At 49.2% G+C, this 16,633-nt stretch overlaps 1 protein-coding gene and 1 long non-coding RNA gene across 3 annotated transcripts in view; both read right to left on the bottom strand.

Annotated features, from left to right (window-relative positions):
• Positions 1-6,719: 6,719 nt before the first annotated feature.
• Positions 6,720-8,826, bottom strand: LOC116972522. Its single transcript, XR_004411823.1, has 2 exons — positions 8,768-8,826; positions 6,720-6,896 (listed from the first exon to the last, which is right to left on the bottom strand). It is a non-coding gene; the product is annotated as an uncharacterized LOC116972522 (long non-coding RNA).
• Positions 8,827-10,327: 1,501 nt separating this feature from the next.
• klhl18 (kelch like family member 18) overlaps positions 10,328-16,633 on the bottom strand; it is a 42,782-nt gene continuing 36,476 nt past the window's right edge. Inside the window, exons 9-11 of one of the 2 annotated variants that reach the window (XR_004411822.1) lie at positions 15,435-15,546; positions 10,437-11,184; positions 10,328-10,356 (exon numbers count right to left, since the gene is read on the bottom strand). Coding sequence is in view for 1 of the 2 variants with exons in the window: in XM_033020301.1 (XP_032876192.1) it covers positions 10,798-11,184; positions 15,435-15,546 (499 nt within the window). In the remaining variant the exon portion in view is untranslated. Of the gene's footprint in view, positions 10,357-10,381; positions 11,185-15,434; positions 15,547-16,633 lie in introns of those variants that run through there. The other variant, XM_033020301.1, reaches the window with a different exon arrangement.

The raw sequence follows: 16,633 nt of genomic DNA, 5'->3' as shown, positions 1-16,633 counted from the left end.
TCAGCGGGTCAGGCAGCATCTCCGGAGAGAAGGAATAGGCGACGTCTCGGGTCAATAGACAATAGGTGCAGGAGTAGGCCATTTGGCCCTTCGAGCCAGCACTGCCATTCAATGTGATCATGGCTGATCATCCCCAATCAGTACCCCGTTCCTGCCTTCTCCCCATATCCCCTGACTCCGCTATTTTTAAGAGCCCTATCTGGCTCTCTCTTGAAAGTATCCAGAGAACCTGCCTCCACCGCCCTCTGAGGCAGAGACTCAAAAGTGTTTCCTCGTCTCCGTTCTAAATGGCTTACTCCTTATTCTTAAACTGTGGCCCCTGGTTCTGGACTCCCCCAACATCGGGAACACGTTTCCTGCCTCTAGTGCGTCCAAGCCCTTAACAATCTTATATGTTTCGATGAGATACCCTCTCATCCTTCTAAACTCCAGAGTGTACAAGCCCAGCCGCTCCATTCTCTCAGCATATGACAGTCCCGCCATCCCGGGAATTAACCTTGTGAACCTACGCTGCACTCCCTCAATAGCAAGAATGTCCTTCCTCAAATTAGGGGACCAAAACTGCACACAATACTCCAGGTGTGGTCTCACTAGGGCTCTGTACAACTGCAGAAGGACCTCTTTGTTCCTATATTCAATTCCTCTTGTTATAAAGGCCAACATGCCATTCGCTTTCTTCACTGCCTGCTGTACCTGCGTGCTTCCTTTCATAGACTGATGTACAAGGACCCCCAGATCCCGTTGTACTTCCCCTTTTCCCAACTTGATGCCATTTAGAAGGGTCGAAACACTTCTTCAGACCCCTTGTCAGAGATAAGCACCTGCTGTATTACCGGGATGGGGATTATCTTGGTTCATAGAACAGTACAGCACAGGAACAGGCCCTTCAGCCCACAATGTCCGTGCCGAACACGACAGGCACGGAAATCACAATCAAAACATGGGGGGGGGGGACCACAATTTCTTGGCGGCCGAGCGCGCATGCGTACACACGTTGGGCCCTATGGATGGTAACATCGGGAGCTGACCTGGTTGGTGACCGACTCCGAACTCCAGCAACAGCAGCTTCGTCCACTCTGAATCATGGGGCTACAATCGGCCCGTTCGCGGGGGCTTCAACATCGGGAGCCTCGATCGCCTTGACGCAGCAGTTTGACCGCGGGGCGGTGGAAGATCCCGTGGCCGATTTTAAGCCGCGCCGGGCGATGAAAGGCCCCGCGAACGGGCCGATTCAAGCTCCGCTCTATGAACTTTGCCCCACCAGGACATCTCCCTCCTCCAATCACCGCGCTCTATCCTCTGTCCCACCAGGGGTAGGGGGACCTCCACCTCTGACCGACACCTCCCTCCTCCAATCATCGCGCTGAATCATCACGGTTCCCCCCACTGCCTGCTGACCGAAGTCTCTCTCTTCCAATCGGCACCCTCGATCATCAGTCCCACCCCCACTGTCTAGCGGAAAGCGGAGATTTTTAAATAGATGTCGGGGGGGGGGGGGGGGGGTGGGGGGCCCCCCCTCTCAAAACATGGGGGGACAATCCTGGAACACAATGCAAAGTTAAACTCATTGCTGCCTGCACGTGATCCATATCCAAGGGCCTAAAGGACTCGTAAAAGCCACCATCGTATATCTGCCTCCCCCTTCACTCCTGGCACCCATCACTCTGATAGGAGTAAACGGATCCTTTTCACAATGGCAGGCAGTGACTAGTGGGGTACCGCAAGGCTCAGTTCTGGGACCCCAGATATTTACAATATATATTTATGATTTGGACGAGGGAATTGAATGCAACATCTCCAAGTTTGCGGATGACACGAAGCTGGGGGGCAGTGTTAGCTGTGAGGAGGATGCTAGGAGGCTGCAAGGTGACTTGGATAGGTTGGGTGAGTGGGCAAATGCATGGCAGATGCAGTATAATGTGGATAAATGTGAGTTTATCCACTTTGGTGGCAAAAACAGAAAAGTAGACTATTATCTGAATGGTGGCCGATTAGGAAAAGGGGAGATGCAGCGAGACCTGGGTGTCATGGTACACCAGTCATTGAAAGTAGGCATGCAGGTACAGCAGGCAGTGAAGAAAGCGAATGGTATGTTAGCATTCATAGCAAAAGGATTTGAGTATAGGAGCAGGGAGGTTCTACTGCAGTTGTACAGGGTCTTGGTGAGACCACACCTGGAGTATTGCGTACAGTTTTGGTCTCCTAATCTGAGAAAAGACATTCTTGCCATAGAGGGAATACAGAGAAGGTTTACCAGACTGATGCCTGGGATGTCAGGACTTTCATATGAAGAAAGACTGGATAGACTCGGCTTGTACTCGCTAGAATTTAGAAGATTGAGGGGGGATCTTATAGAAACTTACAAAATTCATAAGGGGTTGGACAGGCTAGATGCAGGAATATTGTTCCCGATGTTGGGGAAGAACTAGGGGTCACAGTTTAAGGATAAGTGGGAAATCTTTTAGGACCGAGATGAGAAAAACATTTTTCACACAGAGTGTGGTGAATCTGTGGAATTCTCTGCCACAGAAGGTAGTTACAATACAATACAAATTTATTGTCATTTGAGCCCCAGTGAGACTCAAACGAAATTTTGTTTCCACAGCCATACAAACAAAAACAATGTCCTACAGACATACACACAATTAAGTTCACACAAACATCCATCACAGTGAACCCACTGTGATGGAAGGCAAAGTCTTTTCTCTCCCCTGCTCTCAATTTCTCTCCCGATGTCCAAGCTCCAGGCGGGTGATGCTAAGTCCCACGGCCATTTTAGGCCGCGCGGGGCGATTTACGGCCCCGCTCCCGGTCTGAAAGTACAAGGTCGGAGCCCCAGCGTGCGATGGTGAGTCCCACGGCCATGAAGCCGAGCCGGGTGCTGTACGGTCCCGGTCCGGGTCGTTCCAACCCCGCGACACGGGCTGGAGAAGTCGCGTTGCGGGAGCTCCGGGAAGTTCATTGGGTTCATTGAGGCCAGTTCATTGGCTATATTTAAGAGGGAGTTAGATGTGGCCCTTGTGGCTAAAGGGATCAGGGTGTATGGAGAGAAGGCAGGTACAGGATACTGAGGGATGATCAGCCATGATCACATTGAATGGCGGTGCAGGCTCGAAGGGCCGAATGGCCTACTCCTGCACCTATTGTCTATGTTTTCTATGTCTATGTTTCTATATCATCTCGTGGAAGGATGTGGAATTCTTAAGCTCGACACAAAAAGCTGGAGTAAATCAGCGGTACAGGCAGCATCTCTGGAGAGAAGGATTGGGTGATGTTTCGGGTCGAGACCCTTCTTCAGACAGAGTCAGGGGAGATGGAGACACAGAGAGATAAGGAAGGGCAAGGTGTCAAAACGAGACATCAAAAGAGATAGAGCCGAAGGAATATGTAGAATAGGTCATTGTTGGCTAAGAGGCGACACCAGAGCAAACAGAGATACAATGTAATTAGGAAGACAGTCAGACTGGTTGGGGAACTGGGAAAGTGGGAGGGATGGTGAGAGAGGGAAAGCAAGGGTTACTTGAAGTTAGAGAAGTCAATGTTCATACCGCTGGGGTGTAAGCTGCCCAAGTGAAATATGAGGTGCTGTTCCTCCAATTTGTGTTGGGCCTCACTCTGACAATGGAGGAGGCCCAGGGCAGAGAGGTCAGTGTGGGAATGGGAGGGGGAGTTCAAGTGTTTGGCAACCGGGAGATCAGGTAGGTTTAGGTGGACTGAGCAGAGGTGTTCGGCGAAACGATCCCTGAGCCTGCGCTTGGCCTCGCCGATTCTCAACGTGTGTTTATACAATCAGATTTTGAGCTGCTCTCTAAAAATATAGGTTAGATTTGATTGTTCATAAATGAAACACAGAGAATAGTTTTGTTGCACATAATTTATTAGTTCTTACATTAAAAACATTGCTGTATTCCAAAATAATCTGGTAATTAAGGTACTGTTTACATCTCGGACAAACACAAAGCATATGTACACCCATCATGATTGAAGTTTGACCTATCACTTGCCCCAGAGTTGCAGCCACCAATGTAAACCTACCTCCAGCACGCTCACACTCTGTGTGGAGAACGCCAATACACACACCCTGGCTAACGCCCCCACGTCATTAACTCTTCACAATTCAGCAAAGGTCTAGAGCTCTAGTTGGGAGTACACGGATAAAGCTAATTCATCCCAGAGTATTGGCAACTGGTCAGACTACTAGTTTCATTTCTCCATCACACTCTTAACCCAGTAAAGGGGGGGGGGGGGGGGGGGGGCAGGGAGAGAGAGAGAGAGGTAGAGAGGCAGAGGGAGAGAGAGGGGGAGAGGCAGAGGGAGAGAGAGAGGCAGAGGGAGAGAGAGGGAGAGGGGCAGAGAGAGACAGGCAGAGAGAGGGAGAGGGGCAGAGAAAGGGGTGCAGCACCCTGAACAACATTGTCCAAACTCAGAATGGAGGCCATTACAGGCATGTTAGATGAATGAACAATCAGCTCGGTGACATGGACTCCCGTGAGCCGCACTCCAGTTGCGGGAAGGCGAGTGGCTCTGGGTTATGGTGCGCTGTGGGACGTGCCAGTGTCAGTACATCTTTATCAAACAGGCGCACCCGAAATGACCATGGAAAAGGGCGGGTAAGTCAGTAGAATCAGGACCAGAAAGCTCACACTCAGGCTCCTCAGTCTGAAAGAACCAAAAGCTACGAGGCTTCAACACAATCAAGCAGGTGAGATAAACACTAAAAGCTGGAGAGAAGGAATGGTTTCAGGTCAAGACCCTTCTTCAGACAGGCCGCGTCCTGAAACGACACCCATTCCTTCTCTCCAGAGATGCTGCCTGTCCCGCTGAGTTACTCCAGCATCTTGCGTCTATCCTCGGTTTAAACCGGCATCTGCAGTTCCTTCCTACACGTCAAGTAGGTGAGACTGTACACGGGGCCCTCAACTAGGTTTAGAATTGCATTGAAAAAATGTATTGCACAGAGCAGAGGTCCCAATGAAACAGCGCAAATGGTTCAGATAACCTTGCAGCTTGGCCATGGATACAACCGAGCAGAGAAGTAAAGTTTCTTAAATACGTTTTAATTAGTTACTCCACATTGCAGCCCATTTGGCAGGCCTTTTCGAGACATATTTTCAAGTCAGATGCGAAAAATCTGATGCAATCTATTATTGGAAACTTGATGGGAGAAGTTTGTTCTCACACCACGGAAACGCAGCTAACGCCTCGTGTGAGAATATGTCCAAAATAAAACACATCCTGGGTTGTGGAGAGAAAGCGGGAGAGTGGGAGAGCATGGTGTGTGTGTGTGTGTGTTCATTCTAAGAGCCTGCACGTTAACAATGGGCAGAGTGGTCTTCACTCTCGTGTCAGGTTCTCAGATTTGTTTTGATGTGAAAGGTATTATATGGCCAAAGGTGCATTTTATCAACTGCTTGTGGCCGAGACCATTATCCTCGAACAGGCAGAGTCTGTGACTTTAGAGATACAGCGTGGAAACAGGCCCCTCGGCCAGTGGTCACCTCCATACACTAGCACTACCTCACACACTTTTTTTACCGAAGCCAATTAACCTATGGACCAAGTGGGTTTTCTCCGGGTCCTCCGGTTTCCTCCCACACGCCCAAGAACTGCTGGCTTAAAAAATACTTTCTTGCCATCGAGGGAGTACAGTGAAGGTTCACCAGACTGATTCCTGGGTTGGCAGGACTTTCATATGAAGAAAGACTGGATAGACTCGTCTTGTACTCGCTAGAATTTAGAAGGTTGAGGGGGGATCTTATAGAAACCTACAAAATTCTTAAAGGGGTTGGACAGGCTAGATGCAGGAAGATTGTTACCGATGTTGGGGAAGTCCAGAACAAGGGGTCACGGTTTAAGGATAAGGGGGAAGTCTTTTAGGACCGAGATGAGAACATTTTTTTTCACACAGAGAGTGGTGAATCTGTGGAATTCTCTGCCACAGAAAGTAGTTGAGGCCAGTTCATTGGCTATATTTAAGAGGGAGTTAGATGTGGCCCTTGTGGCTAAAGGGATCAGGGGTTATGGAGAGAAGGCAGGTACAGGATACTGAGTTGGATGATCAGCCACGATCATATTGAATGGCGGTGTAGGCTCGAAGGGCCGAATGGCCTACTCCTGCACCTATTTTCTGTTTCTAATTGGCTTCTGTAAATTGTCCCTAGTGTATAGGACAGTGCTCGTCCACGGGGTGATCGCTGATTAGTGCGGACTCGTGGGCTGAAGGGCCTGTTTCTGCGCTGTATTTCTAAAGGCTAAAATCGAAACTCAGAGGGCAGCATCTGCAGAAATAAAAAGTTCAGTGTAACAATATTATCTGAAACTGCAATATTATTAACAGTAGACAAAAATTCTGGAGAAACTCAGCGGGTGCGGCAGCATCTATGGAGCGAAGGAAATAGGCAACGTTTCAGGACGAAACGTTGCCTATTTCCTTCGCTCCATAGATGCTGTCGCACCCGCTGAGTTTCTCCAGCATTTTTGTCTACCTTCGATTTTCCAGCATCTGCAGTTCCTTCTTGAAACATATTATTAACAGTAATCTCAGCAATCAATGATATTCCACCTAAACCCCTTGACGAGATTTCCGAGTGCAATTCGCTATTGAATATCTGTTCTGCAAATATAGACTATCCAAATCCTTCAACTAAGTTTTCGCCCATTGGTGCTAGAATTCATTAGTATGCAGCAGTTAGCAGTACAATATTACAGAGAGACTGCCATTTTAGACGCAAATTATTTTATCTTGTGCTTCTTAAGAGGAAAAAGTATCCCACAGTGGGAAAGTTAAACCTAGTTGTCTTGCTGCTCAAAACAAACTCTTCATTTCATCTCCCATGTTTAGAAACACAGAATCTATAATCACACACGGAGTGGTTACTCCTTTAGCAGAACACTGTCTGAAAAATGTATATACCGGACAAATCCATTCTCACGCCTGTAAAACAATGCTATGCCTATAGAATCCTTACTGTACAATCCACCAAACTCAGCAATTTATCACCTCCACCGCAAATTGGAGGAGCAGCACCTCATATTTCGCTCGGGTAGTTTACACCCCAGCGGTATGAACATTGACTTCTCCAATTTCAGGTAGTCCTTGCTTTCTCCCTCCTTCCCTTCCCCTTCCCAGCTCTCCCACAGCCCACTGTCTCCGCCTCTTCCTTTCTTCTTCCCGCCCACCCCCCCACCCCACATCAGTCTGAAGAAGGGTCTCGACCCGAAACGTCGCCTATTTCCTTCGCTCCATAGACGCTGCCTCACCCGCTGAGTTTCTCCAGCATTTTTGTCTACCTTCGATTTTTCCAGCATCTGCAGTTCCTTCTTAAACAATTCATCTCTCTCTCTCTCTCTCTAGTCAATTGAACTCATGGAGTTATGTGGAATTCTCTGGATGCTTTCAAGAGAGAGCTAGATAGGGCTCTTAAAGATAGCGGAGTCAGGTGATATGGGGAGGTGGCAGGAACGGGGTACTGATTGGGGATGATCAGCCATGATCACATTGAATGGCGGTGCTGGCTCGAAGGGCCGAATGGCCTACTCCTGCACCTATTGTCTATTGTATCGTAGTGCTATACTCTGCCACACTCCGGCATATACCCGGCTCAAATGTCTACACAGCAAACTATACACAGGCCCTTCCGGAGAAGTTGTCACAGCCACTGACTAATCCTAATCAGTAGACAAAAATGCTGGAGAAACTCAGCGGGTGAGGCAGCATCTATGGAGGTGACGTCGCCTATTTCCTTCGCTCCATAGATGCTGCCTCACCCGCTGAGTTTCTCCAGCATTCTCGTCTACCTTCGATTTTTCCAGCATCTGCAGTTCCTTCTTAAAAAAAAAAATCGGTAATTCACTCTTGACATTACTCGAACAAGCACGGAAAGGAACCATGTTCATCATCATGATTGTTGTTGTAAACACCGAAAGTCTCGTCAGAAGCTCCAAAGGACAAACAGCGGGTGAACTTGGAGAGAGCTGGGAGGAACGAGAGAAAGGATCGCAACTGGGGAAAACAAAATCAATAACGATGAGATAAAATGTGCAAATTATTTTTATCTGGTTCAGAGATAGCAGCAGAGTGCACTAAATCCAGGCCCACCACCCATTTCCCAGCAACTGGTGGTCCAGAGCCTCCTATAATCCGGACAAAAATCGGAGAGCGCACTTGAAATCTCCCCGCCCAGGCCGGGTAAGGTGAGGCTGATCTTGATCTCATCGGGAAGTGATGATCTTGATCTCATCGGAAAAACTGATCGAATTTGTCCCCCGCGGCCCAGACTCGAGAACTCCGGCCATGCCACAGCCGGCAGATCCCTTCCCATAGCCGACTTTACGGACCAGTTCGTCCCCCCCCAGCGGCCTAGGCGGAACATTCCGGTACCGTTGGACTCCTCTCGGAGGCCGTGACCTCTGTTGGTCCGGCAAAACGGATAATCCAAAGGTTCTGGAGGCAAGGGTGGCTGGAAAATCACAGTCCTCGAAATGTATAATCGGACACTTGTACAAGTAACGAGACAAACGCACGTCTTGGACAATCAACGCTGGGGGAAGCGATCACCTACCCACCAGCGAAGGAGCCCAGGACAGACAGATGATGGTTTGGGGAACGAGAGGCCCTAATGTAACAACTAGTTCTATATCTCCCCTAGTTCTATATCTCCCCCAGAGAGATTCTGATGCTGAAGGGGAAGCAACTCATCCGTAACAATGAAAAATAAACACAGAGTGCTGGAGTCTCTCAGCGGGTCAGGCATCATCTCTGGAGAACATGACAATGACAATAGACAATAGGTGCAGGAGTAGGCCATTCGGCCCTTCGAGCCAGCACCGCCATTCAATGTGATCATGGCTGATGATCCCCAATCAGTACCCCATTCCTGCCTTCTCCCCATATCCCCTGACTCCGCTATCTTTAAGATCCCTATCTAGCTCTCTCTTGAAAATGTCCAGAGAACCGGCCTCCACTTGAGGCAGAGAATTCCAGACTCACCACTCTCTGTGAGAAAAAGTGTTTCCTCGTCTCCGTTATAAATGGCTTACTCCTTATTCTTAAACTGTGACCCCTGGTTCTGGACACGGGTAGGTGACATTTCAGGCCGTGATCCCCTTCCCCAGCCCGAGATATTTGAATGTTTTTATTAAAATGGTGATTTATCAGGGATGTCTTTTGTTAGTTTAAGAGATGTAGCAAAGAAACAGGCCCTTCATCCCACGCCGACCATCGATCGCCCGTACACACTAGTTCTATGCTATCCCATTTACACGGATAGGACAGGTGTGGAGGGTTATGGACCAAGCGCAGGCAAGTGGGACTAGGGTAGCTGGGACATTGTTGGCCGGTGTGGGCGAGTTGGGCCGAAGGGCCTGTTTCCACAATGTGTCATTCTACGACTCCCTACACACGAGGGGCAATTTACAGAGGCCGGTTAACGTACAAACCCGCACGTCTTTGGGATGTGGGGGGGGGGGAACTGGAGCACCCAGAGAAAACCCACACAGTCATGGAGAGAATGTGCAAACTCCACACAGACAGCACCCAAGGTCAGGATTGAGCCCAGGTCTAGAGTTGCTGTGAGGCATCTGTAACATCAATTGCCTGAAGAATGGTTCTGTCCCGACACAGCACCCATCTTTTTTCTCCAGAGATGCAGCCTGACCCAGAGTTACTCCAGCATTTTGTGCCTACCCCCTTTAAACATCTGTAGACTGAACACTGATGACGAGCATGTACAAGTAACATGTTCTCCAAAGACGTTGCCTGGCCCCGCTGAGTTACTCCAGCACTTTGAGTCTTTTTACTTGTCAACCAGCGTCTGCAGTTCCTTGTTTCTGTTAATACACAGCCCCATCTAGTTTGACAAAACTCGTCCTGCTAGTTTTACCGTTCGTGTCCCCTCGCTATCACCTCCTCCGCAGCCAACAATGGACCAGTGTGGGCTCTTTAGTCATCGGTGCCGGTTGTGATTCTGTACATTTTCATACCTCGAGTTTCCCTCTCCCCCGACTCTGTCTGAAGGAGGGTCCCGAATCGAAAACGTCACCGATTCCTTTTCTCCAGAGATGCCGCCTGACCCGCTGAGTTACTCCAGCACTCTGTGAAACGTCACCTATCCATGTTCTCCACAGATGCTGCCTGACCCGCTGAGTTACTCCAGCACTCTGTGAAACGTCACCTATCCATGTTCTCCACAGATGCTGCCTGACCCGCTGAGTTACTCCAGCACTCTGTGAAACGTCACCTATCCATGTTCTCCACAGATGCTGCCTGACCCGCTGAGTTACTCCAGCACACTGTGAAACGTCACCTATCCATGTTCTCCACAGATGCTGCCTGACCCGCTGAGTTACTCCAGCACTCTGTGAAACGTCACCTATCCATGTTCTCCACAGATGCTGCCTGACCCGCAGAGTTACTCCAGCACTCTGTGAAACGTCACCTATCCATGTTCTCCACAGATGCTGCCTGACCCGCTGAGTTACTCCAGCACTCTGTGTCCATCTAGTTTGAGGATTTTACAGATGCTCTGCCTTTGATTAACGAGTGAATTTTTGTTTTAATAATAAGTTAATATTTGGATATCTTTTTTTAAAAATCGAGATCTGTGGGGGATTTATTATTTGATCTAAATGGATGGCTGCAGACTGAACACTGATGACCAGTAAGAACAAGTAACATTGACCAGTCTTTGTGGTGAGTTTGCCGTAACGGTGGAAGGACAGCCGCCAGCCCACGGATGTTGCGTTGATTTGACACAGCTGCCGAGTGCTGAAGTAGAGAGTCCGGGGGACGGGGGAAGATTATGCGCTGAGGAGGGGTATGCACCCCACGCCGACCCCTCCCTCGTGGCACACCATGGGGGCCATGAACGTCCAGCGGTTGGTCTCGGCGTCGTACATCTCCATGGAGTTGAGGTTGTACTGGCCGTCGTAGCCGCCGATGGCGTAGAGGCGGCCGCAGTTGGACACCAGGGAGACCCGGCTGCGGCGGGTGTTCATGGGCACCAGGGGGCACCACTGGTCCGAGGGGGAGCTGTACACCTCCACGATGCTGAGGAACCCCGAGCCATCGTAGCCGCCGCACGCGTACATCTGGCTGCCCAGGGACGCGGCCCCGTGGCGGCAGCGCTTGTTCAGCATGTTGGCAGCCGCGTACCAGATGGTGGTGTGGTGGTTGTAGCATTCCACCTGCCTCGCACAAAGAGAGCACACAGTGTTAAAGACCAAGCATCACAACGAGAGCTGCAGACACTGATGTTAATGAAATCAGGGGATCTTATTGAAACATAGAAGGAAGGACATTCTTGCTGTTGAGGGAGTGCAGCGGAGGTTCACCAGGTTAATTCCCGGAAAGGCAGATAAGACTTTGCCTTCCATCACAGTGAGGAGGAGATTCACTGTGATGGATGTTTGTGCAAATTGTGTTGTGTCTTGGTTCTTTTTCTTGTGTGTATGACTGCAGAAACCAAATTTTGTTTGAACCTCAAGAGGTTCAAATGATAACAAATAAATTGTATTGTATTGTATTGTATTGAATGGCGGGACTGTCATATGCTGAGAGAATGGAGCTGCTGGGCTTGTATACTGTGGAATTTAGAGGAAGACAGATTATTATCTAAATGGCGTCAAGTTGGTAAAAGGGGAAGTACAACGGGATATGGGGGATCCTTGTTTATCAGTCAATGAAAGTAAGCATGCAGGTACAGCAGGCAGTGAAGAAAGCGTTATGAATGTTGGACATCATAACAAGAGGAGTTGAGTATAGGAACAAAGAGGTCCTTCTGCAGCTGTACAGGGCCCTAGTGCGACCACACCTGGAGTATTGTGTGCAGTTTTGGTGTCCTAATTTGAGGAAGGACATTCTTGCTATTGAGGGAGTGCAGCGTAGGTTCACAAGGTTAATTCCCGGGATGGGGGGACTGTCATATGCTGAGAGAATGGAGCGGCTGGGCTTGTATACCCTGGAGTTTGGAAGGATGAAGGGTGATCCTATAGAAACATATAAGATTATTAAGGGTTTGGACACGCTAGAGGCAGGAAACATGTTCCCGATGTTTGGGGGAGTCCAGAACCAGGGGCCAAAGTTTAAGAATAAGGTGTGAGCCATTTAGAACGGAGACGAGGAAACACTTTTTCACACAGAGAGTGGTGAGTCTGTGGAATTCTATGCTTCAGAGGGCAGTGGAGGCCGGTTCTCTGGATACTTTCAAGAGAGAGCTAGATAGGGCTCTTAAAGATAGCGGAGTCAGGGGATATGGGGAGAAGGCTGGAACGGGGTACTGGTTGGGGATGATCAGCCATGATCACATTGAATAGTGTGCCGGCTCGAAGGGCCGAATGGCCTACTCCTGCACCTATTGTCTATTGACACCAAAGATAGGCTTGAAACAGGCTCTTCAGCCCACGCCAGCCATCCATCATCCCTCACACCAGTTCTACATTACCCCCATGTCTCATCCACTCCCTACACACTAGGGGGCATTTTACCGAGGGACAACTAACCTACAAGCCCGCACGTCTTTGAGATGTGTACCGTATAGCAGTACCACACTGAGACAGTATACAGGGTCTTCAGTTTGGCGCCATTATCAAATCCCAGTTGCTGTAAGTGCAGGGTTTTCAGGCTGGCCACGCTCTTACAACTGCGACTTGAAACTGCCGACTCTGTATCAAGTCTCAGAGGGCCGCACGGTGGTGGCGCAGCGGTAGAGTTGCTGCCTCACAGCGCCAGGGACTTGGGGTCCAATCCCGACTACGGGTCCTGTCTGCACAGAGTTTGTAAGTTCTCCCGGTGACATGCGTTGAGTTTTCTCCAGGATCTCCAGTTTCCTCCCGCATTCCCAAGACGTACAGGTTTGTAAGCTAATTGGCTTGGTGTAATTGTAAATTGTCCCGAGTATGTAGGATAGACAATAGACAATAGGTGCAGGAGTAGGCCATTCGGCCCTTCGAGCCAGCACCGCCATTCAATGTGATCATGGCTGATCATCCCGAATCAGTACCCCGTTCCTGCCTTCTCCCCATATCCCCTGACTCTGCTATCTTTAAGAGCCCTATCTAGCTCTCTCTTGAAAGTATCCAGAGAACCGGCCTCCACCACCCTCTTGAGGCAGAGAATTCCACAGACTCACCACTCTCTGTGAGAAAAAGTGTTTCCTCGTCTCCGTTCTAAATGGCTTACTCCTTATTCTTAAACTGTGGCCCCTGGTTCTGGACTCCCCCAACATCGGGAATGTATTTCCTGCCTCTAGCGTGTCCAAACCCTTAACAATCTTACATGTTTCAATAAGATACCCTCTCATCCTTCTAAACTCCAGAGTGTACAAGCCCAGCTGCTCCATTCTCTCAGCATATGACAGTCCCGCCATCCCGGGAATTAACCTTGTAAACCTACGCTGCACTCCCTCAATAGCAAGAATGTCCCTCCTCAAATTAGGGGACCAAAACTGTACACAATACTCCAGGTGTGGTCTCACTAGGGCTCTGTACAACTGCAGAAGGACCTCTTTGCTCCTATATTCGATTCCTCTTGTTGTAAAGGCCAACATGCCATTCGCTTTCTTCACTGCCTGCTGTACCTGCATGCTTACTTTAGTGTGCCGGGTTTGCTGGTCGGCGAGGATTCGGTGGGCTGAATGGCCTGTTTCCGCGATGTACCTGTATCTATGAACTAATCTGCTGTTATACACTTGCACTGTATCTGGGATGCTGATCCAAGACGTATCTAAGTGCTTGTGGATAGAGATACCTGCACTGAACTGTACGCCACAATGAATTTCAATGTACCTCGGTACATTGACAGATAAAGTACCATTGACCAACGGAGCGGCCGGAGGAAACCCAGGCGGTCATAGAGAGAACGTGCAAACTCCCCAAAGACAGCACCCAAAGCCAGATTTGCACCCAGGTCTTAAGGTCCGTGAGACAGCAGCTCTACCAGCTGTGCCTGACCGAAACACACATGTTCAGAGTTTTGCCTTGCTGAGGATGAACAATATGTTCAAATCGGAACAGCCTATCCTTCATTTGGAGTTCATGGATTGACAACTTTCTGCAGACCACGACTGGTCTGACGGAGGGTGCAGAGAGGATTTACGAGGATGTTGCCAGGACTTGAGGCTGTTACAGGGAGAGGCTGGGCAGGCGAGGACTGTATTCCTTGGAGGCTGAGGGGTGATCTTATAGAGAGATATATGAAAACATGAGGGGAATAAAGAGGGTGAATGGGAGGTCTTGTTTCCCAGGGTCAGGGAATCCAGTAGCAGAGGATATAGGTTTCAGGCGAGAGGGAAAAGATTTAATAGGAACCCGAGAGGCAACTTTATTTTTACTGAGGGTGATGGGTGTATGGAACGAGCTGCCGGAGGAGGTAGTTGAGGGCAGGTAGTACCTATCGTAATGTTTAAGCAGCATTATACTGCATCTGCCATGCATCTGCCCATTCAGGTTGAGTGAGTGGGCAGATGCAGTATAATATAGATAAATGGGAGGCTATCCACTTTGACGGCAAAAACAAGGGGGCAGATTATTATCTCAATGGGGTTAGGTTAGGGGGAGGTACAGCGAGACCTGGGTGTCCTTGTACACCAGTCACTGAAAGTTGGCGTGCAGGTACAGCAGGCAGTGAAGAAAGCTAATGGAATGTTGGCCTTCATAACAAGAGGATTTCAGTATAGGAGTAAAGCTTCTTCTGCAGTTTATATAGGGCTCTGGTGAGACCACATCTGGAGTATTGTGTACAGTTTTGGTCTCCTAATTTGAGGAAGGACATCCTTGTGATTGAGGCAGTGCAGCGTAGGTTAACGAGATTGATCCCAGGGATGGCGGGACTGTCATATGAGGAAAGATTGAAAAGACGAGGCTTGTATTCACTGGAGTTTAGAAGGATGGGGGGGGAATCTTATAGAAACATATAAAATGATCAAAGGACTGGACAAGCTAGATGCAGCAAAAATGTTCCCAATGTGGGGCGAGTCCAGAACCAGGGGCCACAGTCTTAGAATAAAGGGGAGGCCATTTAAGACTGAGGTGAGAAAAAAAATTTTCACCCAGAGAGTTGTGAATTTGTGAAATTCCCTGCCACAGAGGGCAGTGGAGGCCAAATCATTGGATGGATTTAAGAGAGAATTAGATAGAGCTCTAGGGGCTAGTGGAGTCAAGGGATATGGGGAGAAGGCAGGCACGGGTTATTGATTGGGGATGATCAGCCATGATCACATTGAATGGCGGTGCTGGCTCGAAGGGCCGAATGGCCTCCTCCTGCACCTATTGTCTATGTTTCTATATTTAGACAGGTACATGGAAAGGACAGGATTAGAGGGATATGGGCCATAGCAGGCAGGCGGGACTGGTGTAGATGGGACATGTTGAGCCAAAGGGCCTGTTTCCACGCTGTAGGAATCGATGACTCTGTCACTTATGGGTTTATGAAAACGTACCGTGTTAAATATCTGCAGCCCGTCGTGCCCTCCAGATACATAGATCCTCCCCTCAAAGACGGTGACTCCTGCTGCACTACGACAGGCACTCATTGGAGTCACGTTTACCCATCTGTTGGGAACAAGAACAAAGGACCATCACCCTCTTCTTATTTTCATACGGTCATGTGATGGCAGCTGAATTAGGCCATTCAGCCCATCGAGACCACTCCGCCATTCAATCATGGCTGATCTACCTCTCCCTTCTAACCCCATTCTCCTGCCTTCTCCCTGACACCCGCACTAATCAAGAATTTTGCTGTTCATCTTAAATGTCGTTTAACACCAGTACAATTAATTTTGTCCCCTTCAACTTTCAAAGCCTTGAAAACGTGCCTCCTAGACCAAACCTTTAATCACTCCATCTCATCTCTCTTTAGTTGAGGAGTTTGTTTTCCCATGGCACTGTTTGCTAAGCAAAAGGTTGATTTTAATGATGTGAAAAATGTGTGGCTGCCACCAACTTAGTTTGGAGATACAGGATAAAAACAGGCCCTTCGGCCCACCGAGTCCATGCCGGCCATCAATCGCCCATTCACACTAGTTCCATGCTATCCCACTTTCTCAAGGGGCAACTGGCAGAGGCTAATTACTGCACAAACCTGCACGTCGTTGGGACGTGGGAGGAAACCGGGCAGCTGGCGGAAACCCACGTGGTCACAGGGTGAACGTGCAGACTCCACACAAGCAGCACCCTAGGTCAGGATTAAAAACCTGGGCCTCTGGTGCTGCGAGGCAGCTGCAGCACCCAGCCGCGCCACTGTGCAGCCCACCAGCGACTCTTTTCTGGCGATGGCTGTGGATCTCCTGCCCATGTTAGAAGACATGGATTCAAGGCCAAGGGAAAAGACATGAATACAAGGCCTAGCAGGGCCTTGTATACGTTACTGAGGAACTACTGAGGGCGGCACAGCGGTAGAGTAGCAGCTTTACAGCGCTAGGGACCCGGGTTCCACCCTGACTACGGGTGCTGTCTGTACGGAGTGTGTACACTCTCCGTGACCACGTTGGTTTTCTCCGAGTGCTCTCACACTCCAAAGATGTGCAGGTTTGCAGGTTAATTGGCTTCAGTAAAATCGTAACTTGTCCCACTGTGAGGGATAGTGCTAGTGTACAGGGATAGTGCTATTGTATAGGGATAGTGCTAGTGTATAGGGATA

This window comes from Amblyraja radiata, chromosome 4, assembly GCF_010909765.2.
Source record: "Amblyraja radiata isolate CabotCenter1 chromosome 4, sAmbRad1.1.pri, whole genome shotgun sequence".
Taxonomy (NCBI): domain Eukaryota; kingdom Metazoa; phylum Chordata; class Chondrichthyes; order Rajiformes; family Rajidae; genus Amblyraja; species Amblyraja radiata.
Note: the sequence above shows the minus strand (reverse complement) of the source record. Positions and strands in the feature narration are given on the sequence as shown.